The sequence below is a fragment of the Triticum aestivum genome, chromosome 2B (genome assembly GCF_018294505.1).
Source record: "Triticum aestivum cultivar Chinese Spring chromosome 2B, IWGSC CS RefSeq v2.1, whole genome shotgun sequence".
Lineage (NCBI taxonomy): Eukaryota > Viridiplantae > Streptophyta > Magnoliopsida > Poales > Poaceae > Triticum > Triticum aestivum.
The window spans coordinates 288,407,358-288,435,232 of record NC_057798.1 but is presented as its reverse complement, the minus strand read 5'-3'; the positions used below and the strand labels follow the sequence as shown (position 1 = coordinate 288,435,232).

Genomic DNA, 27,875 nt, shown 5'->3' with positions numbered 1-27,875 from the left:
TGCGATGATGATCGCCACCTCTCTTCCGCCTCACTTCTGGGTTGAGGCTTTTACTACTTCCACCTATCTCATCAACATTCAGCCATCTGCTGCTCTACAGGGTGGTATTCCTCTCGAGCGTCTTTTTGGTCGTTCTCCTGATTATTCGGTGCTCCGTTTGTTTGGCTGCGTTTGCTATGTTTTGCTTGCCCCTCGTGAACGCACCAAACTAACCGCTCAATCTGTTGAGTGTGTCTTTCTCGGATACAGTGATGAGCAAAAGGGCTATCGATGTTGGGATCCTGTCGGTCGCCGGATGCGTATTTCCCGGGATGTGACCTTTGATGAATCTCGTCCTTTCTACCCGCGTCCATCCTCGGTCTTTTCGATAGAGGACATCTCTTTTCTTACATTTCCGGATACACCTCCCTCTGTGCCCAATATTCCTACTCCCCGCCCTGCCATTGCAGATCCAACACCATCCTCTCCTACGATTTCTTCTCCTCCCTCATCGCATGACTCCCCACCTTCATCACCGATACCTTCCCCTTCTCCAGCTTCATCACCGATACCTTCCCCTTCTCCACCTTCATCACCGATAGATTCCCCGTCTCCACCTCCAGTGATTCCACCTCTTCCGTCCTTTCCATTCCATTATACTCGTCGTGCACGTGTTGTGGATGAGTCTACCAATGCGCCCTCTACTTCTAATGTGTCATCTTACTCCTCTCAACCAACTTATGGTCTTCGTTCTCGGCCTTGTCCACCCCCTGATCGATATTCTCCTTCTCGCTATGGTCTTTCGACCGTTCTTGAGCTGACTTCTTATCGGGATGCTATTGTTCATCCTGAATGGCAGTTTGCGATGGCAGAGGAGATTGCTGCCCTTGAGCGCACCGGCACGTGGGACCTGGTTTCTCTTCCTCCCCGCGTTCGTCCCATCACTTGTAAGTGGGTCTATAAGATTAAGACCCACTCTGATGGTTCTCTTGAGCGATATAAAGCTCGTCTTGTGGCTCGTGGTTTTTAGCAGGAGCATGGTCGTGATTACGATGAGACATTTGCTCCTGTGGCCCATATGACCACTATCCGCACACTTCTCGCTGTAGCCTCTGTTCGCCATTGGTCCGTGTCTCAGCTTGATGTTAAGAATGCCTTTCTTAACGGTGAGTTGCGTGAGGAGGTTTATATGCAACCACCACCTGGGTATTCTGTTCCTGATGGCATGGTTTGTCATCTTCGTTGCTCTCTATATGGTCTCAACCAAGCCCCTCGCGCTTGGTTTTGGTTTGAGCGTTCTGCCTCTGTGGTGACTGCAGCTGGTTTTTCTCCCAGTGCTCATGATCCAGCGTTGAGGGCAGGCCTGGCGCAGTGGTGAAGTCCTCCCCACTTGTGCCAAGAGGTCCTGGGTTCGAACCAGCCTCTCTGCATTGCACTTTGCAGGGGTAAGACTAGGTTCCTATAATCCCTCCCCAGACCCCACCTTGTGTGGGAGCTTCTATGCACTGGGTCTGTCCTTTGCTCATGATCCAGCGTTGTTTGTCCACCTTTCCGCTCGTGGTCGCACTCTTCTTCTTCTATATGTTGATGACATGATCATCACTGGCGACGATCTTGAGTACATTGCCTTTGTCAAGGCCCGTCTCAATGAGCAGTTTCTTATGTCTGATCTTGGTCCTCTTCGTTACTTTCTTGGGATTGAGGTTTCCTCCACCTCTGATGCCTTTTTTATTTCCCAAGAAAAGTATATCCAGGATCTTCTTGCTCGGGCGGCTCTTAGTGATGAGCGCACTGTTGAGACTCCTATGGAGCTTAATGTTCACCTTCGTGCTTTTGACTGTGAGCCCTTGTCTGATCCGACTCGTTGTCGTCATCTTGTTGGCAGTCTTGTCTATCTCGCCGTCACTCGTCCAGATATCTCCTATCCTGTCCATATCCCGAGTCAGTTTGTTTCTTCTCCCACTTCGGTTCACTATAGTCACCTTCTTCGTGTTCTACGATATCTTCGTGGCACGATCTCTCACCGTCTCTTCTTTCCTCGTTCCAGCTCGTTACAGCTCCAGGCCTATTCTGATGCTACCTGGGCTAGTGATCCTTCGGATCGTCGTTCACTTTCTGCTTATTGTGTTTTTCTTGGTGGTTCTCTCATTGCCTGGAAGACAAAGAAACAGACTGCAGTTTCCCGTTCGAGTGCTGAGGCTGAGTTGCGAGCTATGGTTCTTCTCACCGCAGAGGTGACTTGGTTACGCTGGTTACTCGAGGATTTTGGTGTTTCTATTACTACACCTACTACACTCCTGTCAGACAGTACAGGTGCTATCAGTATCGCGCGGGACCCAGTGAAGCATGAGCTTACCAAGCATATTGGTGTTGATGCTTTCTTTGTGCGCGCTGCTGTGCAGGATCATGTTGTTGCTCTTCAGTATGTTCCTTCTGAGTTACAGCTAGCGGACTTCTTCACGAAGGCCCAGACTAGAGCGCAACATGGATTTTACCTCTCCAAACTCAGTGTTGCAGATCCACCATGAGTTTGAGAGGGGGTGTTAGAGTTATATTTATGATGTCTTTTGGCTTTCTGTATTTGGCCTTTGGCCTCCCCCTGTACTTGTATATATGATGGCTTTGGCCTTGAGATAATACTAAGTTGCACATTTCCTAACAAAGGTCACCGTTGCTCGCGACTATTCTTAATCGCGGCTGATGACTACGACCAAGATAGTTCCACATCTCGTCATAGTCATCAGAGTAGGGGTGGGCATCCGGTATAAACCGAAAATTCGGTTTCTACCATTCTGTTTATTTTCAAATTCGGTTAGCAGAGTTAGAAATGGAAAATGGGAATTGAAAATTACTAACCGAAAGTTTGGTTAACCAACTTATTTGGTGCGATTTCGGTTTCTACCTGACAGACCTTGGCTTTACCAAATCTGCTGAGAGCAGCCTCTTATATATAGCAGGAAGTCCCAGCCTTATCTCAGCGACGCGAGGTTGGACTAAAGTTTCTGATCGGCTATTCGCATCCTTGTACGTGGGCAGTTTCATGCAAGGGGGCAGTTTCATAAAAGTGCCCAGCCCACGATCCAAAAAAATGGGGTCCTAGTTTCTGCTGGTCGCACATGGGTTAGTGGGCCATGGCTTTGATGGTAGCGAAGTGGTTGGGTACAGGAGAAGTGGAGAGCGACGTTCCTTCGATCTGGGTGAGTGTTCCACGTTAGTCTGCGTTCTGTCAAAGGTATAGTTCGGCATGATTTGGGCTAACCGAGATAAATATCGAATCAACCGAACTTACTTAGGTTTTTGGAAGTAAAAACCGAAATTATTTATAATAATGATAAAAACTGGAAATTCGGTTTTGTCGGTTTCGGCTTCGGTTCGGTGTTCGGTTCATTGGTTTTTATGCCCACCCTACATCAAAGGCCAAGATCCCCTGGGAGGCAATTGACAACCTACAGCTTGCGGACAAGCTGTTTTTCAAGGAAGGGAGAGATGTTATGTGGACCAGCCCATCAAACATGGAGTCTTATCCCTTAATTAGAGTCCTAGTTGATTAAGCATCTTTGTTAGGAAAGAGTCCAGTCAGTTTAGAGATTGTATTAGAGTTTGAATAGATCAATAGATTTACCGGCTTGTTGGTCATGTCTTGTCTACTATACAAGGGGCCGACCCCGCAATAAAGCATAGAAGAATATTGTCGTTTACTTTTATCTACTTTTCAGTAATTAGGGTTAGGTCAGTAGTAGATTCTTCCATTTTGTTGGCCCAAGGGGGTAGGTCATTACAAGTAGAGATATTTCTAACACAATCATTGGGTATAGGGTACCATCCAGGGTCATGTCGCAGTTATGCATTTTATGATTGGCTCCATGCCAATCGTTAATCGATGATACATGCTTATAATTGAAAACATTATTCTTGTAACTTTCTTTCTTCCTTGTGTTCTACTATGTTCACCTCTGTTAGTCTTGGCAGTGATAAATATATGATTCTGTTTTCTTAATTATTACCGGCACATGCTGTCCATCAAAGACTGACACCAAGCATAGCCATGTTATGCTAAACTGTATTTTCCCCATTATTTGATGTACTGCTGACTTAAAACATTTTTTTTATTTCTAAGTAGTTCATTTTAGCGTATTAATCATCATCTCTGATAACTGTGCCCTCAACTACTACTGCATGTAATGGGCAAGCTTCTGTTAAAGTATGTCTTCATTTGGCCATTTTTATGCTTCAATAAGTTTAGCGTCCTTTACTTATCTCTTGGTTTTTCTTATTTCTGGCCTTGCGTTATCTAAATGCTGCCTTCTACTCCCTCCGTCCCAAAATAAGTGTCTCAAGCTTAGTACAACTTTGTAACTTTGTACTAGAGCTAGTACAAAGTTGAGACACTTATTTTCGGACGGAGGGAGAATCAACTAAAAACACTCTTTACAATGCTGACCTTGTCCCAACTTTTAAGGCAAAATATGTGTTGCTCAAGGTGCTAGAAATTCCAAGCATCACACGTGGTATGGGGTTTATGCCTAATGCCCTGTCAGTCTAACCAAATATAATTATTAGAATTTGTTTTGGTCCCAGAGAACAGAAATCTTTCAAAGTGAGACAGCCTCAAAACCACGGCAAGGTGTCAGCAAATTTATGCATGTTCGAGGAGGTGGTGGTGGACTGATGAAACAAATTGATCATAACACGCTTTCAGAAAAATATTATCATAATGCAAAACTTATCTGTTTTATTTGATTATTTATATAACAATTAAGTCTGATTCGATAGCACTAATCCATTTCTGAAACCTAACAGTTACTTGGAACCATTGTCACTTGCGTTGGAGGTTGAGAAATGGTCACTGGTTCAACCATTACTTTCTTCATCATATACTGGATACGGAATTTCCACCTTGGAGCAAGTATGTTCTTTACTAGTCAATAATTACATCAGCTTGTTCATCCTTGTATCAAATAGAATAACATTTTCTGAATTGTAGCAAAGCATGCAATAGACCAATATCCTTGAGGTGTTCTCATTATTACATGATAAAAGAGGATCTGAGGTTCTGTGTTTTAAAAGCTTATTTTACTCCTTCAGTACAGCAGATATTCTTGATAATCGGATTATGAATTATGTGATGGAGTTGCTCTTAAGTTATACAACTCTATAGGTGTAACCTGTTTTTGCTTCTTGAAACTTGACCCTTTGAGAGCCTTCTGAAGCCCCCTTGGTTTTTGTATGAACTCTATTACATGGAAAAAATGTCAGCTACAAATTTTATGCATAGGAGTATCAACATTTCATTGTGTCAAGACCTGGACTAGACTTAACTGAATTTAGCAATCAACCGAGTAATTTCAGAGAGAATTTGGGGGAAATCAAGCTAGGGTTTGTATTCCTTGCAAAAGGGGAAAGTAGGAGAAGCATGCCACAGGAGGCTAGGGTTTATACCCGATTACATTCAACGTGTCCAAAACGGAGAAAGAGAGGCTTTATAGCCATGACAACACAAAGACCGAAGAAAAGCAACACTGCGCACATGCGCTTGTCGGAAAGTAAACAACAATGGGTCGAAGGGTAGGAGCCGTAGGATGAAGCAACAACGGGCGAGCAGTGGCACCAGTGGCGAACCGTTATCATCAAGGGAGAGCCACTGGATGGGCAATCGACGGTCGAAACTAAATCTGGCACGAAGAAACAGGGGAAGGTTACTACATAGTCACCATCTATGTTTTTAAAGCGTCCCTAAGGCGACGCCTAGGCGACGCCTAGGCGTCGAAGCGCTCCTTCTCCGCTTTGGAAAATCGACCGCTTTGGGCGCCTAGGCGTCCAAAGCGCCCGCCTAGGCGTCGCCTAGGCGCCAAAGCGCCCCCCTCCCTAAGGCGGTAAGGCGTCGCCTTAAAAACATAGGTCACCATGGTACACTTCTACAACCTGACACATTGTTACCTTCAAAATTCACACACATTAAAGTAACTGGTAGAAATACAAAGTACCATTGGTACTGTGAAACATACCGGTGAAAGATCGTGGATGTCGCCTAGGGGGGGGGGGCGTGAATAGGCGCTTTAAAATAATTACGGTTTAGGCTTGAACAAATGCGGAATAAAACTAGCGTTTAATTTGTCAAGCAGAAAACCTAAAACAACTAGGCTCACCTACGTGCACCAACAACCTATGCTAAGCAAGATAGGCAACTAAGTGATAACAAGATATATAACATGAAACACTATGGCTATCACAAAGTAAAGTGCATAAGTAAAGGGCTCGGGTAAGAGATAACCGAGGCACGTGGAGACGACGATGTATCCCGAAGTTCACACCCCTTGCGGATGCTAATCTCCGTTTGGAGCGGTGTGGAGGCACAATGCTCCCTAAGAAGCCACTAGGGCCACCGTATCTCCTCATGCCCTCACACAATGCAAGATGCCGTGATTCCACTAAGGGACCCTTGAGGGCGGTCACCGAACCGTACAAATGGCAACCCTTGGGGGCGGTCACCGAACCCGTACACTTTGGCAACCCTTGGAGGCGGTCACCGGGACCCGTACAAATTGCTCGGGGCAATCTCCACAACCTAATTGGAGACCCCGACGCAAGCCCGGAGCTTTACACCACAATGATTGAGCTTCGAGACACCACCAACCGTCTAGGGCACCCAAGCACCCAAGAGGAACAAGCTCTAGGGTACCAAGCACCCAAGAGTAATAAGTTTCTCAACTATTCACTTCCACGTATCACCATGGAGAACTCAAACCGATGCAACTAATGCAATGGCAAGGGCACACGGAGTGCCCAAGTCCCTCACTCTCAAATCCCACCAAAGCAACGAAAGCTATGGAGAAAAATGAGAGGAAGAACAAGAAGGAGAACACCAAGAACTCCAAGATCTAGATCCAAGGGGTTCCCCTCACACAGAGGAGAAAGTGATTGGTAGAAATGTGGATCTAGATCTCGTCTCTCTTTTCCCCAAAAACTAGCAAGAATCCATGGAGGGATTGAGAGATAGCAAGCTCGAAGGTCAATAATGGGGGAAGAACACGAGCTCAAAGGATAAGAATCATTGGGGAAGAAGACCCCCTGCTCAAAGGATAAGAATCATTGGGGAAGAAGACCCCCTGCTCAAAGGATAAGAATCATTGGGGAAGAAGACCCCCTTTTATAGGCCTTCTCAAATCCAACCGTTATGTGCACTGGACGCACACAAGCGGTACTACCGCTCCAGGGAGCGGTACTACCGCTCGAGCGGAAGTACCCGGAGTATAGTGCACAGAAGAAGCATCCTGAGGCGGCAGTGCCGCCGAAGCGGTGCTACCGCTCGCCCCAGTGGTACTACCGCTGAGGTTGCAGTATGCAGGGGAGAAGCGGTACTACTGCCCCTTACAGCCGCCCTACAACCACGGAGAGGAAAACGAGTCCAGAGGCGATAAAATAGGCGGAAGTAGCAGCGGTAGTGGCTGGCCGGTAGTACCGCTTAGAGCAGTACTACCGCTCGCCACTACCGCTCTACTACCGCTGAAGCGATAAAGAGTCCAGAAGCTGAAAACAAGCGGTAGTGCCCGCGACACTGGAACCACGGAAGTTCCGCGCAAGCGGTACTACTGCTACCCAGGGCGGTACTACCGCTAGAGAGCAACAAAAGGCCTAAGCAAAACAGATGGATGCATGAAAGCCTGAACTGCCATAACTTCTGCAAATGAGCTCCGAATTGAGCAAACTCAAGCTTGTTGGATAGATGACGACAAATACTATCCAACAACGACCGGTTATAGTAAGAAGTGGCAGAGGGACTATGCCTAAGATATAGAGATGTGAAACATCTATGAATGAAGAACCAGCACGATGATGCAAGGATGCAATGGTTTGAGATCTCTATAAACGATACGATCAAGCTACTAACTTGAGAGCCCCCCTTGATAGTATGGCAATCGATCCTATAACCTGGTCTCCCAAATACCACCATGAGACTGGTAAAATAGAAAACCTATCACGGGCAAACCTTTGCCTTGCACATAGTCCACTTGAGCTAGATGATGACGATCTTGACTCTCTCAGGTTGGACCACCTTTCTTGATTGCGTTGGCTCGATGAAGACTAGTAGATTGCTCCCCCATACTCCACTATGGGTGAGCCACTCTTTGGAACATCTTCACAAGTCCATTGTCACCACAATGGACGGCAATCTTCAAGCATGATCTCTTCGTGATGCTCCACTTGAACTTACACACTTCAATCTTGATGGCGATCACCACTTGATGTCATCCTCCATGAGTTGTACGAGAACTTTCTCTTGACGCAAGCCCATGGAAACATGCCTAACCCCACATAGAACTCTCATGTAGACCATGGGTTAGTACACAAAGCGTAATGGACAATGCTTACCATACCATGGGATCACTTGATCCCTCTCGTTACATCTTGTACGCTTTATGTGTTGATTAACTTGATTCACTCTTTGACTTGGTATTGATCAACCTTGTATCATGTCTTCTACATGACCAATCTTTGGATAATTCCTTGAATAGCACTTTGGTCATCACATAAACTCCTTGAAACCAACACATGGACTTGAGAAAAGCCTATGGACAAATCCTTCAAATATAACTCAAGGCAACCATTAGTCCATAGAGATTGTCATTAATTACCAAAACCAAACATGGAGGCACCGCATGTTCTTTCAACCCGGATTCAGTGTATAAAGTTGTAAATAGTTTTGGAAGGCTAGGTGGTCAGAGCCTGCCTATGAGCTGTTCTCTTAAACCGAAAAATGTTTGTAATATGTATACGCAAGTATAATGTAGTTGCATGCTCAAGAACTTACCTGCCATTTCCTGAATCTTGGTTGAATATGAATTTCAGTTCAGAACCATGGGTGGGACGTCTATAAAAATAGGAATCGGGTATCATGGGGAGAACGCTCCCTGGTCATGTTTGCAATAGAAGATGCCTTTTATTTCATGTTGTGGCGAGCTGATTGGCGATTAGAGTATTTTGGCGTATGAACTAAGCATTATATGACAGTTGCGTTGATGACATGCTGCATTATTCATCAAACCTTCTGATTTTACCTTTGACTTTTTTAGTGCAATGCAGCATGATAAGAATACATGAGGACAATCAGTGACAGTAGTGATACAACCAGTTTTGCTTGGATTAACGTTTGATTGAATTTTCCTTTTTGCTTCTCTTTGCTTGATTTAGTCTGTGTTGATCGTATTTTTTCTTTTGCAAGGATGCATTGGAACTTGATCAGCTCATCGGTTACTTGATAAATAAAGATAATTCTGAAGGAGTAATACTGCTCGGTCACAGCACTGGTTGCCAGGTATGCTGTTACAGTATATACTGCCCTATTTTATGGTCTACAGTATGAGATAACATAGACACTTATATGAATGCCAGGATATTATACATTACATGCGGACAAACTTTGCATGTTCCAAAGCAGTTTCTGGGGTAATTTTGCAGGTATAATTTTCCTGTCCATATTCTTGTTCTCCGAGTATTGCACAGAAGGATTTTTGTTCTCCGAGTATTCCTGTCCATATTCTAGTTCTCTGAGTATTGCACATGATATTCTCACCCCTAAGGACAGAAGCAACTGATCAGCTTGTAAAGTGTTGATAATAATTGCTTTTGCTGTAATTAATTTAATACCTCAATAGTATCTTGATAGAAATTCTACAATGATCTTTTATTCAGGCCCCAGTAAGTGACAGGGAGTATAGGGCAACTCTTCCAGAAACAGGAGAAATGATAGATCTAGCAGCGAAAATGATTAGTGCGGGCCGTGGAATGGATTTGATGCCCAGAGAAGCAAATTCAGATGCTCCAATTACTGCCTACAGGTACTAATTTTCATGTTCAATTTACACAAGTTCATGGTTACAATACTCTGTACCCGTAGGTAATTATGAAAGTTTACGAGAGGTACCACTATTGTTAATGATACATATGACGGCTATATATGCTCAAGAATTGCATAAAGAGTTAGATGAGCATGAGTTAATGACCATGGTCATGTCATACTTTGAGTATCTCCAAGGCAAAAATAAGCCTGACCATGAGGGCTTTATGCTAGCTATCTTCATTGTGGCGTAAGGGTAAGTCTTAAGGCTGACCTCAGCAAAGGGCAACCTCAGCCTTGTGGCCGCTCACATGCAGTAGAAAACGGTTTCTCTTTCCGAACCCTTAACTCTCCAACTACCACAGTTGGATGAAGACCGAACGGGACAGCTAGAGAGAGGGGTGCCGCTGTCATTGTCTCTGTCGGGAGCCGGATGGGCACTTCTGTGATCATTTGATCCATGACACATGGCCTTGTCCAGCAGGACTGACTAAAGCGAATGCCCCGTGGGCGCAGTGTGTGGCCTGAAGAAGGCTACAGCCTACAACCTCCTCCCTTCACCACTTCAAGCTTTGGTCCTGATGGTGGCCAGAAGAGCAGCACATCTTGGATCAGACGACTACTGTGAGCTTGGGCCAGTGCCGGGGAAGACGAAGGAGGAGGAGCAGCAGCAGGCGCCCACCTGAGCATTAGCACATCCCACTTGACATCTGTCAGGAACTTGGTGCAGATCATGAAAACCACACCGGTAGTGGGGGCGTAGAGGGTGATGCGTTGGGTAAGGAAGAATTTGGATGTTGTGGTAGTGTATGGGGAGATGTTTTTTCTTGTACTTTTGACTTGGCTGTCGGTGATGATTTGTTGCAAGCGGGGAAGTCGTGGGTGCGGTTGTATGCACGGGAGCTGCATGGACAGCGGTGCTGGAGCTAGGAGAAGTGCCGGCTGGCACGGGTGATCAAGTGCAGTTGCTGGCAATGGCGTAGCTAGGATCGGGCAAGCCCCAGGCGGAACATGTTGTACAGTGTCAAACAGTGCCAAAATTGCTACAGTCAACAAAGAATTCGAGCGCTACGACCCGGGCCATGGCCCTGTCTACGCCACTGGTTGCTGGTACCTCTGGCTGCGCGGCAGAGGATGAAGAGGAGATCCGGCTCTGCTACTGCTGAATTCGCTGGAATGCACTGCGACTGCTGTTGCTGCTGCCACTAAGGGGTGCTGCTCCTGTGTCTGCTGGCTGCTGCTGATTGGGAAGGGAAGAGAGGCAGCGGTTTGAGCTGCTGTTGTTGGGAGCTACGGTTGTGTGCAGCTGCTCGCCAGGGGGAGAAGAAGGGGACATTGCTGCTGCGGGCGACTGTTCGAGGAGAAAAGCTAACTGCTGCGTGTAGCTAGTGGGAGAAATATTATAGGGTGAAACCTTAGGTGGTGATCTTCTTCACACTTGGAGGTGGGAAAGGGGAAAAATCAAGAGGCAAACACAAAGAGAGGAACACTCGAGACAAGATTCAAGGTCACACATCCACTAAATCCACATACACATACAAGGTTCAAGATCCAAACCCAATAAGAGGAAACTAAAAGGAGAGATAGTTCTTCCCAATCCCAGGGGAGTTGAGATCTTGAAAGGGGTAGTCTTCTCCACAAAGGAAGGCCTTGATATCCACTTGGGGGATCTTCTCCTAGGAGGCCTTGGTCTCCATGGGAGAGGTATGGTAAGGAGCAAAGCCCTCTAGTTCATCTCGTATGCTTTGCTGACCCTAGAAAGAGGTGGGGAAGGTCTATTTATAGGCTAGGGCGAAAATAGAGGTAGGTGGGGAGATACATGGTCACATGGCCGGTTTGTGTGCAGGCAAGGCCGGACGTCTGGGTGGGTAGGTAGTCACCCGGATGGTCGGATAGGGACGCATCAGCAGTCGTTAGGCTGGATGTCTGGGCTTCTTCCGGATGATCCGGGCGGGGTCCCGAATGATCCGGGTTCGGGCTCGATCTTCGGGTGTCTTCGGGGCGCGTAGCCGGATTGTCCGGACAGTGGTCTGAATCGTCTGGGCATTGACCAGATTGTTCGGACCAGGGTCCAAATCGTCCGGGCAAGCGCAAACTTGTCCCGTTTCCTTCTTCCTTCGCGAACTTCCTTCGCCATTGCTTGGCCTTGTTCCTTAGCTTCTCCATGGCTGGTTCCTTGGTACTGAGCACACAAAGTGAGTCTCCGTAGCACGAATCTCAGAAAGCGCCTCCATAAGAGAAACACGACCATGAGCAAATAGTTGAGTGTGCCTTGGTTCAAACTCCTTGTGGAGCCGAGACAAGAACTAGTAGACGGGCTGAAACTCCAAGTCTAACCTAACGAGCTGGTAGCATTAGCATGAAGCACAACCAGTAATGCGAGTAGAAATCATCAATAGTGGAGTCACCCTGCTTAAGAGCATGCTCGTGGCGATCCATGTACTAGTATTGGGCATCACCAGAGGGCTGATAGCACTATCGAAGATGGGTCCACATCTTGAAGACGTTAGTGAGGCCATAAACTCAGAGGAAAACTAAGGTAGAACACTGGCCCCGAGAACAATTGCAGCATGAATATCATTATCAAAGCACCGAGTCTAGACAAACAACCCAGCATGATAAGTGAGAAGAGCCTGTTGATAGTCCAAGACCTGTGCTCATAAGTAGCAACTGCAGCATTGTTGGAGTATTTTCCGGTCGATTCCTTGATAGGGTATTCGGCCAGACGAGTAGATCGGATGGTAACAAGGGAAGAGTTTTACCTAGGTCCAGGCCCTTGTAGAAGAGGTAATACCCTACTCCTGCTTGCGTATATTATTTGTGTATAGGGGTTACAAAGATCGAGGGATTGAACAAAGCTCTAAGGTTTTGTTGTGTCTATTTGACTAGCCTAGCCCTAGCTTATATGGGTACCATGGTCTAGGGTTACATGATCTAAGTCGGTAAGGAGTCCTCTGGACGCCGGTTGCCTTGTCTTGTACTCCAAGCCTTCCGGACCCATTACGATTGTAGAGCCATGGGTCGGGCTGATCAGCCCATGACATACCGACCTAGGGGGCCCCAGGCTGGCCTACTCAGGCCGACTTCCGGTAAGGTGAGGCACCCCTAGAACGTAACACCGTAAGTAGCCCCGGAACTAGTCCTCAAATCCGATTGCTTCTTGGTTGGGGTCGATCTGCTGGCGCCGGTCTTAGTAGCTTGTTAGAGTGGAAGTCGGTTCATGAAGCTCCCCTATTCTTGAATTGTTGGTGTATGTAGCCATTCATGGTGAAGTCTTCTCACGAAGCCGGCTTCCGTAGGCCGATTTCCCGTATAGTACTTATGAAATCTTTTTGAAGCCAGAGCTCGGGTCCTGTAGAGGGACCAGACCAGGCGCTGGTCCAACAGGGCGAACTGAACCACCATTATCAGGCTGACCGTCAGTCAACGTGACGTGTGTGTGGGATCGTGCTGCCCATCTGAGCCACGTCCCCTTAGTCATTACGACGTGACTGGACGACATGTCTCGGACGCCGGCGTTATCAAATGCCTCAATTCATGCGCGCATTAAGCGTGGGGTAATTGGGAATGGGGAGGCTAAACCTGCTGCGTGTCACGACAAGGTCGCCACCGCTTCCTTTTCGTCTGGTGTTTATAAGGGAAAACTACCAAGGGGTCTCTGCACTTGGCCCTTGTTCTTCTCCATCTCTCTCTTAAGCGCCCCGCGTCCATTGTTGTCGTTGCTGCTGCTGCTCAATCTCCAAGCTTTCCACTCGTTCCATCTCGCACCGCCCATGCACGCAATCTTGCCCCCATGCTTCCCAAGCTAGGGAAGAACTAGACGCCGAGGGGCACCTCCGCGGGCAAGGTAACCGCCGACAAGAGTGTCGCGACAAGTTGAAGGTTGCATCCAACACCAAGCGCAAGCAAATGACGTCCACTGCCATCGAAGGGCATCTCATGCACCTCATCGAGCTGGGCACCTGCCGCCGTCCGAAGTCGTTGAGTGTCGCTCGCTGTGACGACCAACGCGAACGGGGAAGACGTCACCGAGGTTGTTCTGCGCCCGCGTGGCGGCGAGCGGGTACGCTTTATCCCATTTCTTCGCGGTTTGGAGTTCCCTCTTCATCTCTTCTTAGGGAACTTCTCCACTTACTACGGCCTCCAACTCCACCAATTGACCCCGAATGGCATCCTCCATATAGCATGTTTCATGGCCCTGTGCGAATTGTTTCTCGGCTTTGAGCCACCCTTCAATCTTTGGTGCCGCTACTCCTCGGTCAAGCTCCGGACCATTGTGACAGAGACCTGCGAGTGCGGGGGTGCCGCCATCACCAAGGTGGCTGGATCCGGTTACCTCGACGAAGAGTTGGCCGAATCCAACAAGAAGTGGCAGGAGGAATGGTTTTACATCACAGACATCAAGCTCGGCAATCTGCCAGTATCCTGACTCATCGAGGCCTTCACCCTGGTTCCACCAAGAAAGCACAATTCCTGGAGCTTGAAGTACACCGCAGCCGGCAGCAAGGAAATCACCAAGCTGTACCAGATAGTACAGGACTATGCCAAGCGCGGGCTCGCCATGGTAGAGCTCCATGTTCCCATAGCATATTCTTCACAGATGGGAATATGTGGTAGATGGGTCAATAATTCTTGCAAAGTATGTTAGGAGTCGTTCTTGACTCCATAAAAGTTTCCGAGATGCCTCGAATTCTCGCAAGTTGTTTTGGGAATCCAATCCGACTATGTAATTTTCAGAGGCACACAAATTCCTGCAAGGTATTTCCTAGTCAAATATGGCTATAAAACTTGCGGAAGGGGCCCGAATTCCCACAAATATTTTTGAGGACGAATATATCTCCACGAAAATCCCGGCTTAATAGGAATAATTGACTACTAATATCAATAAGGTGCACCTTCTTTTCCGGGAGCCCATCTGAAAGGAACCTTATGTTAAGCTTCATGCACTAGCCAATGCAACCGAAAGTCCGAACTAATGGAAAGGGCTAGGCAATCCACATATAGACTTCAACACCCCCTCTCACGTTTGACGCGGGAAAGTCAACACATGAATAGACTCAGAGGTATGGCTCAAGAGGCCTATACGTGGACAGAGGGGGGGCAACAACAATTTTTTGATAAATTGTGAAAGCCATGACTTGAACTCAAGATCTTAGGCTTTGATACCATGTTAAGCTTAATGCACTAACCAACGCAACCAAAAGTCCGAACTGACTACCGTCCGATATGCCTGATACACCTCGTGGCCAAAATCTTCGCGAAAGTGCTCTCGCTACGCCTCGCGCCAAGGTTGGGCGACCTGGTCAGTTGCAACCAGAATGCATTCATCCCAGGCCGGAGCCTCCACGACAATTTTGTCCTGGTCAGGCAATCCATGAAGCTGCTGCACCAACTTGGGGCCCCAAGAGTCATCCTCAAACTCGACCTCACGCGAGCCTTCGACTCCCTATCCTGGCCCTTCCTCTTCGAGGTGCTGGACCAGTATGGGTTTGGACCTCGGTTCCGGGAGTGGCTTGCCATACTGCTTTCGACCTCAAGCACCGGGATCATGCTGAACAGCGAGCCAGGGCCGCTGATATGGCACCGATGCGCACTGCGACAGGGCGACCCAGTGTCCCCACAACTCTTTGTGCTCGCCGTGGACACCCTCGGACGCCTCGTCCGCCGCGCCCACGACTCCGGCATCTTGCAACAGCTGCACCCCCGACGAGCCATTCCGGCCATCTCCTTATATGCCGACGATGTGATGCTCTTCTGCCACGCCACACCTGGAGACATGGAGGCCGTCAAGGGCATCCTAACACTCTTCGGTGAAGCTAGCGGCCTCCGGGTGAACTACGCCAAGAGCTCGGCCACCATCCTCCATGGCGACCCCGACGCGGCCGCGACGATTGCCCATGTAGGATGCAGGACGGCCGACCTGCCCATCACCTACCTCGGCATCCCGCTAACGTTGTGCCGCCCCACTGCCGCCCAACTATAGCCCCTCGTAGATTCAGTGGCTGCCAGGCTCCCAACTTGGAAAGCATGGCTCATGAACAAGGCTGGAAGACTCGCATTGGTCAAAGTGGTGCTCGAGGCCATCCCGGTTCACCAACTGCTCGCATTCGCCCCCCCTCCCCCCCAAGAAGACCCTAAATACAACGGGGCTTCCTATGGGCTGGACGTGCAACTGCCAACGGTGGGCACTGCCATGTCAACTGGCGCCATGTTTGCCGTCCACTGGAATATGGCGGCCTGGGGATACGGGACCTGGAGCGTGCTGGCCTGGCACTGAGGTTGCGATGGCTATGGTACACTTGCACGGACGACAACCGCGCATGGCAAGGGCTCAACTTGTAGTTCACTCCCGAGGAGCGCGCGTTGTTCTTCGCCTCCACCACCATGGTCCTTGGTGACGGATTGACGGCCCTGTTCTGGGACGACCGTTGGCTCCAGGGGCAATCCATCCGCGAGATCGCCCCTGCGCTTTACCAGTGCATACCCAAAAGGAGGCGCAAAGCGAGAACGGTGGCGGAGGCCCTAACGGGCAATGCTTGGGCACGCGACATCCAGGGAGTGCTCGGGATACATGAAATTGGGCAAAACCTGATGCTTTGGCAGGCCGTACAGCGCATCACTCATGAACGTGCCTGACCAAATGCTCTGGAGGTGGACGGCCAACGACACTTGCACGGTGCAGTCCTGCTACGCTGCGACCTTTCATGGATCCGCAAGATGCCCCTCATGGAAGCTGACATGGAAGAGCTGGGCACCACCCAGAGTCCGGTTCTTCCATTGGCTAGCCAGCCAGGACCGGTGCTGGACAGCAGAACGGCTGGCCCGACGCGGCCTGCAACACCACCCCAGATGCCTCCTCTGCGATCAAGCGCCGGAGACCATCCAGCACCTGCTCCTGGCCTGCCCATTCGTGCGGCAAACCTGGCATGCCATCCTGGACTGGACACGCATTCCAGCACAGCCACCACACAATGAGCCCTCACTTACAGACTGGTGGCAGCGAACGAAGGGGCAGACACCGGACGCGCTGCGCAAAGGATTGCAGTCCATAGCCATGCTAGTCCCTTGGATGATCTGGAAGCAGCGGAATGAATGCGTCTTCGAAAACGCGCGACCATCGATAGAAGCATTAGTGGATAGGATTAAAATTGAAGCCAAATGTTGGGCACAAGCCGGGGCACAGGGGCTCAGGGTAGTCCTGCCCACATCCTGGGACGTCCACTGATCGAGAGCACAACCTTTGTAATCCCAGCCTCCTAGGAGGATTGTACTATCCCTTCTCTTCAATGCAATGAAACGCAAAGATCTTTGCGTTTTCTCGAAAAAAAAGTCTGAACTGATGGAAAGGGCTAGGCAATCTACATATAGACTTCAACACCTTAAAGTTAAGCGTGCTTGGCTTGGAGCAATTTGAGGGCTGACCAACTGGGAAGTTGATCCTGGGTGCGCAAGAGTAAGGACAAAATGCGCAGGAAAGACTAGTGTTGGTTTGTGGGGCCAGTCTAGATCCTAGGTGGTAGCCAAGCGCAACGACCAGGAACTGGGGTGTTACAACCGATATCATAGATGACCCTCTCGGTTACACGGGCATGTGCGGGTCAGCTACGCGGGCCTATGGTGCATGGCGTGTGTGGCCCGTCGTGGCACACGGCATGACACATGTGCCGGACTGGACACACAGATGTGTGCCAAGAGCGAACGTTCCTACTGGGCCGACAGGGATGTCGATTTCTTTGAGTGGGGGTGTATGTGACATCTCGGCTTAATAGGAATGATAAACTACTCGTATGAATAAGGTGGACCTTCTTTTCTAGGAACCCATCTGAAAGGAACCTCAAAGTTAAGCGTGCTTGGCTTGGGGCAATTTGAGGATGGGTGATCAACTGGGAAGTTGATCCGGGGTGCGCACGAGTGAGGGCAAAGTGCGCAGGAAAGACTAATGTTGGTTTGTGGGGCCACTCTATATCCTAGGTGTAGCCACGCGTAGTGGTTGGCAACGGTGGGTGACCGGTGGGTTGGACGGGACATTACACCAAGTAAGGAAGCCTCCAAATAGTGTAGGGATTCTCTTCTTAGTGTGCTACAATCCACCTCCTAGCCCAACTAGAGGCATATGGGCCAAAGGATGCAAAATTATGTAGTTCTACCCTCCTTACTTCAAGGGCAGCCTTGGTCATTTGTCAAGGACTCCTAGGCTCTATATGGCCTCCCATGAGCATGTAAAAGTCACTCCTGGCTTGAGTAAACTCAAGAGGAGGGTCACTCTCCCTGTTTAGCTCTCAGGAGAGTTAGGAAGGCCGAGATGCGGAGTTCGAGGGACCTTCAAAGGCCCATTAGTCAGGAGTCGTGAGACTCGGAAGCGGAGACACAAGTGTTCCGTGCGTCGGGCACCACTCTCGACGACCCTCCCATCTAAATGTTCCTTGTGCCGGGCACCACTCTCGACGACCCTCCCATCTAAGTGTTCCTTGCGCCAGGCACCACTCTCGACGACCCTCCCATAGGCCGCCATACGCACATAGGTGGGGCTCCCACAAGGTAACTGAACCTAGTTAAATAAACATTGTCGTGTCACTTTGTTGAGTGTACGGCGACCTTCGCTATAAGGCCGCCATACGCACCATCTCCGACTCATCCCTAACCACGTTGCGAAGGAATCCCTAGTTGAAAGTTCATTTTTGAACTTCAACAAGACTCATCGATGGTAATGTCTTGAGAAATCCACAACCATCGACCAAGAAACATGCCAATTAGCTTAAGAAACATCACCTGTGACAGACCCTAAAAGCCAATGCGGAAGAGGGAAGAGAGACACAAACTCGAAATATTTTGCTTGCATATCTTTTATCTTTTTGGATCTATCTGGCAGTAGTTAATGTGATCTCTATAGGGATTTTTAAATTGACTTCTATTCTAATTATACATACAAAATCTGTAGGTTCCACTCCCTTTGTGCATATATGGGTGATGATGATATGTTCAGTTCTGATCTTAGTGAAGATCAGCTGAAGCAGAGACTTGGTCATATGTCAACCACACAGTGCCTGGTATTGTTCCTCTTTACTATTTGACCTTGTTAAATCACTTAAAAACAGGAAGTTCTTGAGTGATTTCATTGCCAAGAATGATAGTAAACATAATATTCAGGTTGTCCATTCTCTTCTGATGGCAGGGAGCTTTGTGATTCTGTCATGATTTTTTGACCTTAATTTTATGCTGATCAATGGTTTTCACCATCCATATTGCCAAAGTTTTTTTGGGGATTTTTTTTCATTAAAGAACCTATTAGTATTCCTATGAAGTTACACAATATTTGCATGGCATTGACTTGTTATGTACGTGACAGTATGGACTTCAAATAGCTGGACTTATTGGTAGATAAACAACACAAGTATACCATAATGCTTTTCTTAAGCACTTCATGACTTCGGTGGAGATAAGAAAGGAATATCTTGAAAATTAGTACTAAGTAGTCATTTGCTAAGAAAATATTTCATCAGGTATTGAACATCATGCCTGTCCCTGCTTTATCTTTTATGACATGGAAAGTTGGATGCTTGCATTTATACTAGAACGGACGTGCGCTTTGCCGCGCTGCTTTTTGATAATAGGGTCCACTTCTTTTTTTGCGCTTCTACCCGTCAAACCTCAGGTCAGAAAACGATGCAACCCTAGGCCTACCCAGCTGATGAACGGATCCCTCTCCTCAGCAAGCAGGACATGAGAGGTAGTGCTGACAAACGGAAGGTCAGCGGCGTAGCGGAAACCGCTCCCTTCAGCAACAAAGCACCTCTACAGCCCTCCCGCGCAATCACAATGCCACACAGAGCAGTCCTATGCCCAGGAGCCAACCACATGGGTTATTCCCCACTCCCCACGCCACCCAAACCCCACGAGCGACAACACATAATACACAAAGCCTTACATGCACGCCTCTCATACCCACAGGTGGCCCATCAGATGTACACAAGTTGTCCACGGATTGACAGCCAGGGCCATGCGATACCTCCAGCCCTGATGCACCACAAAGCTCCCTTTTATGGAGCTTGGTATTTGTACTCGATTTTTCACCGCTCAACATACCGACCTGACAAAGCAGAATGAGCCAGTCACTTATAGGTGGGTCCACAAGCGCTAACCACAACCCCAACGCAACAGAAGCCTCCCTTCCTACGGAGCTTAGAATCTGTAGGGATTGATGCCAGTGTACATGTAAAGATGACAGTTGATTTCTAAGATAATATGAAGGCACAATGCAAAGATACTTGAAATTAAGCTGCGTTTGGATTAAAACGTGTCACGCCCTAGGGGCTGACGGAGTTCACCGGCGATCGAATCGGAGCTGGAGAAGGAGATCTAGATCGGGGAAGGAGATTGGAAGGTAGAAGAAGGCATCAGAGGATAAGAGCGAACGAGAGGCTCAGACTCAATTCATTTCATCGATGCCGTCTTACAGAAGTCGACCGTTGTTTATATATGCACGGGCCGATTACAAGACTTGGCCGGCCCATGGCCCAACACCCACACCACGCTTACAGCCCAACTCACTACTTTTGAATCACCCGCTCATTCCTTGTGTCTTCTTCTTGTCGATGCTTTTCCATGCTCTTTGTTTCTTGACCATCGTCAGTGCGCTAGTACTGACAGTACCCTCCCCTGGAGAACCAGCTTGTCCCCAAACTGGTGCAGTCGGGTACCTGGAACGGAGCACTTGGTAGTCCTCCCATGTAGCTTCAGTTGCAGGAAATTTTGCCCACTTGACCAACACCTGTTGATGCGCGGCGTTGCCTTTCTTGACCAGGCGGCGATCAAGGATCTCTTCGGGTTGTACCTCTGGATCAGACAAGTCCAGTGACGTTGGCAGAGTAGTGAATATTGAAGTATGATCAGGCACGTGTTCTTTCAACTGAGAGACTTGAAACACCGGATGAACCAAGCTTCCTCCCCGACAATTCCAATCTGTATGATGCTTGACCAATCTTGGGGAGAATTTTGAAGGGACCAAAATATTTCATGGCCAGTTTAGGGCAGGGACGATTAACCACTGACGACTGGGCATACAGTTGTAGGCGTAAATAGACCATCTCTCCTTCTATGAACTCTGTCAGTCCTCTTGCGATATGCAAACTGCTTATACTTGCTCTGTGCTCTGGCTAACTGTTCCTTTATTGCTGCTGTGTGTTCAGTATGTATAGACAACCAATGTTGTACTTCAGTGTTGTGAGACTGAGTTTGACTGTACAATTGTCCCACATGCGACTCATATCCATATAGGGCTTTATAAGGAGTGCAACCCAGGGAAGAGTGGTAAGTGGTGTTGTACCAGAACTCTGCTTGAGGTAGCCAGGGGACCCATTTAGTTGGTGAGGCATGAACAACACACCTGAGATACATTTCTAGACATTGATTCACCCTTTCTGTTTGCCCATCTGTTTGAGGGTGGTAAGCTGTGCTCATTTGCAACTCAGTGCCCCAAATTCTGAATAATTCTTTCCAAAAGGCACTGGTGAAGATTCTGTCTCTATCTAAAACTATGAACAAAGGTAGCCCATGCAGTCTGACCACAGTGTTGAGGAAAACCTTTGCTACTGATGCTGCTGTGAAAGGATGTTTCAGAGGTAAGAAATGACTTACTTTGGTAAAATGGTCAACAACCACCAGAATGGCATTGTACCCTTCTGATTTGGGCAAACCCTCAATGAAATCCATACTGATTGCTTGCCAAGGACCATCAGATACAAGTAATGGTTGTAGCAGGCTAGGCACTCTGCAGTGCTCATGTTTTGCTTGCTGACACACATTGCAATGTTTCACAAAATTTTCCACATCTTTCTTGAGACCAGTCCAGCTGAATAGTTGTTTCACTTTGTGATAAGTTGACAACATACCAGAGTGACCTCCTATTGGAGAGGAGTGGAAGGCTTGTATGAGCTTGGTTTGGAGCCCAGTATTAGCTCCCACCCATATTTTCCCTTCCTGTTTAATGAGGCCCTCCTGAAGTTGAAACCCAGGACAAGCTTGATTGTCCAGTGCCAATTTGGTGAGCTTTTCCTGGGCAGCAGGGTCAACAGTGTAAGAATTCAAGATCTCCTGGACCCACACAGGCTTGCTGGTAGACAGTGCTTGTACTGGGAACAGGTGTGCCACTCTAGACAATGCATCTGCAGCTGTATTTTCAACACCCTTTTTGTACTGAATAGAGAAATCTAGTCCTACTAGCTTTGTCATTGCTTTCCTTTGCAAATAAGATGTTTAGTTTTGGTCTCCCAGGTGGCACAAACTCTGGTGATCTGTCTTGATAACAAATGGAGCTCTGGACAGATAAGATCTCCATCTGTCAATGGCCATCATGATAGCCAGAAATTCTTTCTCATATATGGATATCTTCTAGCTGTTCACTCCTAGGGCTTTACTGTAGTAAGCTATAGGATGTCCTACTTGTGTGAGTACTGCCCCAATGCCAGCGTTGCAAGCATCAGTCTCTATGGTGAAAGCTTTTGTGAAATCTGGCAGTGCTAACACAGGTGTTGTGGCCATGGCTTGTTTGAGTAACTGAAATGTTGTTTCAGCAGTTTCAGACCACTGGAAGGACTGCTTCTTGAGCAATGTTGTGAGTGGCTTTGCCAGCAGACCATAGTTCTGCACAAACTTTCTATAGTACCCAGTTAGGCCCAGAAAGCCCCTCAGTTCAGTTACATTGGTGGGAGTTGGCCAGTCCAACACTGTAGCAGTTTTTGCAGGATCAGTACTTACTCCTTTGTTAGAAATGATGTGACCCAAATATTTCATAGATTGCTCTGCAAAAGAGCACTTGCTTTCTTTCACAAACAAGTTGTTTTCCTTCAGAGTATCAAATACTGACTGCAAATGAGTGATATGTTCTTCTAATGTGCCATTGAAAACCAAAATATCATCTATGAATATTAACACAAATTTCCTGCTAGAGCCTTTGAATATGTAATTCATGAAGCACTAAAATGTAGCAGGAGCTGTGGACAATCCAAATGGCACCACTTTGAACCGATACTGTCCATTGTGGGTTTTAAAAGCTGTTTTAAACTCATCTGCTTCTGCCATTCAAATTTGATGATATCCTGACCTGAGATCTAGCTGGGAAAACCATTTGGCTCCTCCTAACTCATCCAACAGTTCATCAATTACAGGCAGGGGAAATTTGTTTTTGATTGTCACTTCATTCAGTCTCACTGTAGTGCACACAAAATCTCCAGGTGCGATCCTTTTTCTTGACCAGTAGCAGAGGAGATGCAAAAGGACTTAAACTAGGTGTGATGAGCCCTGACTGTAGCATGTTAGCTACTTGTCGCTCTATCTCATCCTTCTGTTGTGGTGAATACCTATATGGCCTGCAGTTTGACAGGACTGCACCAGGTACTAGATGTATTTTATGATCAAAATCTCTCTGTGGAGGTAGGGTTTTGGGATCATTGAACACAACTTTGTTTGCCTGTAACACCTATTGGACTTCCTCAGGTATTTGACTTTGAGGGCTAACTACAATATGATGCAGCATAGCTGTTGCCCAGATGTCATTCCCTTTTTCCCATTTCCTTAACTGTTCCATGGAGACTTCCTTAAGTGGCTCTGCTTTAGCAGGTAGTACTCCTTGCAACCTGACAGTTTTCTGCTGGTATTCAAACTTAATCCACTTCTCAGCCCAATGACACTGCATCACACCCCACTGCTTTAGCCAATCCATCCCTAATATAATATCATAGCCTCCCAGAGGAAGCACTTGCATGGCACTGGAAAAACTGTGTCCCTGAATCCACCAAGTCAGTTCAGGCACAAATTTGGTACAGTCTACCAGTCCTCCATTGGCCACCTTCACTTGCATAGGTCTCTGCATTTTTTGTGCAGGTACTGAAACCCTGTCCAACAATGCTTGGTCCACAAATGTGTGTGTACTCCCTGAATCAATGAGTATCAACCCCACTTGATTCCCTATGAGAGCCCTCAGCTGAATGGTTTTGGGATGTGATGCTCCAGAAAGAGCTGTGTCAGAAATTGTAATTGTCCACCAGTGCATCTAACACGGCATCTGAGATAATTTCATGAGGATCCACTAACTCTGTTGTTTTCAACTGAGCTGCAGGAGCAGCTGGTGGTTTACAGGCATGCCCTGGCACATATTTCTCTAAAACATAATCCATTTGCACGGCGATACTCTTTCAACTGTTTGGCCTTCCACAGTTCACCAGGAGCAAAGGGCTGTTTATTGTCATTTCTGGTAGCTGCATATTTTGTATAAGTCGACTTGAAAGACTTCTGTTGCTGGACCAGCCCTTCCTGAACCACTGCATACATAGCCGCCAACTGAACTGTTGCTGGCAATTGCATCTCCACAGATGAACGCAGCTCTTCTTTCAATCCCATGACAAAGCGAGTGACCAGAAAACTGTTGCTGATGGTGGGCTCGTAGAGCCTGATATGGTAACCAACTGTCGAAACTGCTGTTTGTACTCCACCACTGTACCCCCTTGTTTAAGCAACATGAGTTCCTTCATCCTTTCCCTATGGATTATTGACATCAAACTCTTGTAACACAGCAACACAGAACTGCTCCCACGTGTGAAAGGCACTTTGCTGTTTAAACGCCTGATACCAGTGTGCTGCATTACCAGTTAGGTACAGAGAAGCAGATATAACTCTGAAGTTGTCCGGGATGTGGTACAGGTGAAAAAATGCCTCACACTTGTCGAGCCAAATTCGAACATTCTAATCCATCTTGGGCATCCACTATCTTTTGTTCGACTTCGACTGATCCTCAGCCCCATGCAGTGCAGTGGTATCTATTGGTGGTGGTCTATGTTGTATCTGGGAAAAACGCAGAGGTGGCCGCGGTGGCAGCCCTAGCATGGCGCCCAATATGCCGTTCGACACCTCCGATGCGGTTGGAGAAGAACTCTCTCCAAATCCTTGAGGGATCGGTTGCTTCCCCAGTTGTTGCGCGTGCGCTTGCTCTTGCTGAACTTTTCCCAGGGTGTAGCACAAGAGATTCACCTTCATCTGGACTTGGTCGATGCGGGCGGATTGCTCGGTGAGCTTGGCGTCGAGAGCTTCGAGCTATGTGCTGATGCCGTCGACGACCGCGAGCTTGCCCTGCACTGCGCGCAGCTTGGCGAACTCCTTCAGCATCCGCTCCTGCAGCGCCTCCATCTTGTCCGCGAGGAAGCGCATCTGCGGGTTCGGCTTGAATGTCGTCGTGGTCGCGGCTCGTTCCCCAAATCAACCCACCTCAGGTCGGGAATTACGCAGATCAACCCCAGGGGATCCGCCACCGTCGCCTCCGGTTTGCCAGGTACGATTCGGGGAAAAAATTGAGCGTGAGCGGAGCGGCGGCTCTGATACCAGATTGTCACGCCCTAGGGGCTGACGGAGTTCACCGGTGATCGGATCTGAGCTGGAAAAGGGGATCTAGATCGGGGAAGGAGATTGGAAGGTAGAAGAAGGCAGCAGAGGATAAGAGCGAACGAGAGGCTCAGACTCAATTCGTTTCATCAATGCCGTCTTACAGAAGTTGACCGTTGCTTATATATGCACGGGTCAATTACAAGACTTGGCCGGCCCATGGCCCAACACCCACACTACGCTTACAGCCCAACTCACTACTTTTGAATCACCCGCCCGTTCCTTCTGACTTCTTCTTGCCGATGCTTTTCCCTGCTCTCTGTTTCTTGACCATCGTCAGTGCGCTAGTACTGACAAAACGGTTATGAACCGGTGTTCTGAAAATTCAATTCTTTGCCTCAATGCATGTTGTGAATTTAAGTGTATGCTGCAAAGTGCACAAAATGACTTACTTTCGTTGGTGTTGTGCATGGTTGCATTACGAATTCAGCTTCGAGTTTCTGACTTTTTATGGCTGCTGAATTTTACATCTTGTAAGTGTTTTATCTGCAGGTTGTTTTTTCAATGGCGGATGAGTATGTCCCTGAATACGTCGATAAGAAGGCACTTGTAGACAGGTGAAAACCTAAACATAAATGGAGCAAATACAGATCCAATATGGTAACATAATCAAGTTACATGTTTCACTGCAGACTCTCTCGTGCACTTGGAGATTCAGAGAAAGTTGAAATAAAATGGGGAAACCATGCTCTTTCCAACAGGGTGCAAGAGGCTGTCGAGGTTATTGTAGATTTTGTTAAGAGGGAGGGACCCAAAGGATGGGACGATCCATGGAGCTAGATACAATAGTCATATGATGCAATCTTTACCCCCCTTTACCTGTTAGAATCTTTCGTTTTTGTAGTTTTCTTAGTCAATTTTCTATGTACTAATGTTCTGATCTATTTAATTTTATTGTGTAAACCCTTGTCTAGTACTTGATTCTCGATCTCGTGTTCATCTGTGGACATTCAGATATGCTGTTTGAAAATTGTAAGTTGTAATGCTACTATCTCTGGAATGTTCCTCTTTGTCTATTCAGAGTGTTTTTTTAAGGCTATTCAAAATGGTTAGTTATGCAATCATAATTGGATTTTTTTTTGAAACTATGATGATTTTTATAGCAAATTCGGAAACTATACACTTTAATGCAGAAAAATCAAAAGTATCATCCTGTCGGCTTCCTGTTGGCCGAAGAGGGACTTTTCGGCCTACCATTGACTGACGAGGGACTTTTTGGCCAACCATAGGATAAAAGAAATAAAATAAAAAAAATACTACAAATAAAATAGCTACTGATAACTAAACAGAAATAAAAAGAATATGTCAAAAAAACTAAAGAAAACAATTTAAAGCAATTAAAATTAAAAGAAATAGCATAAAACCTATAAAACACTAAAACCGAACTGTTTTCATAAAATCCTAATTTTAAATAATTATAAAATTCTAAACAAAGTCACAAAGAACCAGTAGCAAAAAGAATCATTTGAAAAAAAATACTCCTAGCTCAAATTATAGTCAATCTAGTAATTTGAGAAAATTCATGAAAATTCAAATTCAAACTTTCAAATCTAGTCAAACTTGATATCTACAAAAATTTCATAAAATTTCTAATTTAATGCAAAAATAATCAAATTAAAATACTAAAAGTCCTAATTGATATGAATTTTCTAAAACAGTAGAGCATGTGTTGGCAGAAGAGAGACTCTTTGGTCAACTGTTGGCCGAAAAGTCCTTTTTGGCCAATGGTTGGCTGAAAAGTCCCTCTTCGGGCTACAATAGGCTGAAAAGTCCCTCTTCGGCCAACAGGAGGCCGACGGGGTGATACTTTTGATTTTTCTGCATTAGGGTGTATAGTTTCCGAATTTGTTATAAATATCATCATAGTTTCAAAAAATAATCTCATAATCATACAGAAGGCGATCTCTCGTTCTCGATTTCAGAACGTCAAGTCAAAATTAGGATACTGGAAACTGCTTGATAGGTAAGCAGGATGGTTGAGTGCTCGGGCGACCCTGGCGACCTGCGGGGCGATGCGCTTGGTGTTGCTTCTCCTGCGCCTGCTCCGTCATCCCCGCCCCCGTCCCTGGCCGTCGACGACCTTGCCGGCGTCTCCCCCGCCCCCGCTCCCTCCCCCCGCCTCCCTTGGCCCCTGTGTGGGTTGTCTGGGCGGACGTGGCGGAGGCCGACGACCTCGCTGCGGGCCGTCCGGTCGTCTGCCGCGACCGCGTGGCCCCCCTGTTCCGGCTCGCATGCTGGAGCCTCGTGCCGCCGGTGGCCTTACTCCCAGGGGTGGGAGTTCGGCTGCCTGCACGCGTGCTCGGCATCTTCGCCGGCTGCCGAGCTCACCTCATGTAGCCGCGGGGCAAGGCGACGCCTTGAGGGCTGGGGGTTCCTGCCGCCGCCGGCGCCCAGCTGGCTGGGGGGTCGCTGGTCGGGCCGACCTCGGTCCCGCCCGCTCGTCTTGGAGGCGTCTTAGCACCCGTGCTTCGGCTGGATTGTCCGCCTCGCCGTCGGCAGGGCCTGGTGGCTCTCCGGCGATCGCCCTTCCCACCGCGCCGTTACCAGTTGCAGGCCCCTCTGGGCCGCCTGTGATTGATGGGCCAAGGCGGCTCGCGGCTGTTGACAGCCCAGTTGGGTCCCAACGGCCTCG

The 27,875-nt window shown here is 47.7% G+C and overlaps 1 protein-coding gene across 2 annotated transcripts in view; it reads left to right on the top strand.

Annotated features, from left to right (window-relative positions):
• LOC123044761 (UPF0613 protein PB24D3.06c) overlaps positions 1–26,259 on the top strand; it is a 37,469-nt gene extending 11,210 nt beyond the window's left edge. For both annotated transcript variants that reach the window (XM_044467649.1, XM_044467648.1), the window contains exons 3-9: positions 4,780–4,885; positions 9,200–9,292; positions 9,370–9,435; positions 9,670–9,815; positions 18,753–18,861; positions 25,736–25,800; positions 25,876–26,259. In XM_044467649.1, the coding sequence (XP_044323584.1) occupies positions 4,780–4,885; positions 9,200–9,292; positions 9,370–9,435; positions 9,670–9,815; positions 18,753–18,861; positions 25,736–25,800; positions 25,876–26,023 (733 nt within the window). In that variant the 3' untranslated portion in view covers positions 26,024–26,259. The remainder of the gene's footprint in view (positions 1–4,779; positions 4,886–9,199; positions 9,293–9,369; positions 9,436–9,669; positions 9,816–18,752; positions 18,862–25,735; positions 25,801–25,875) is intronic.
• The last annotated feature ends 1,616 nt before the right edge of the window (positions 26,260–27,875 follow it).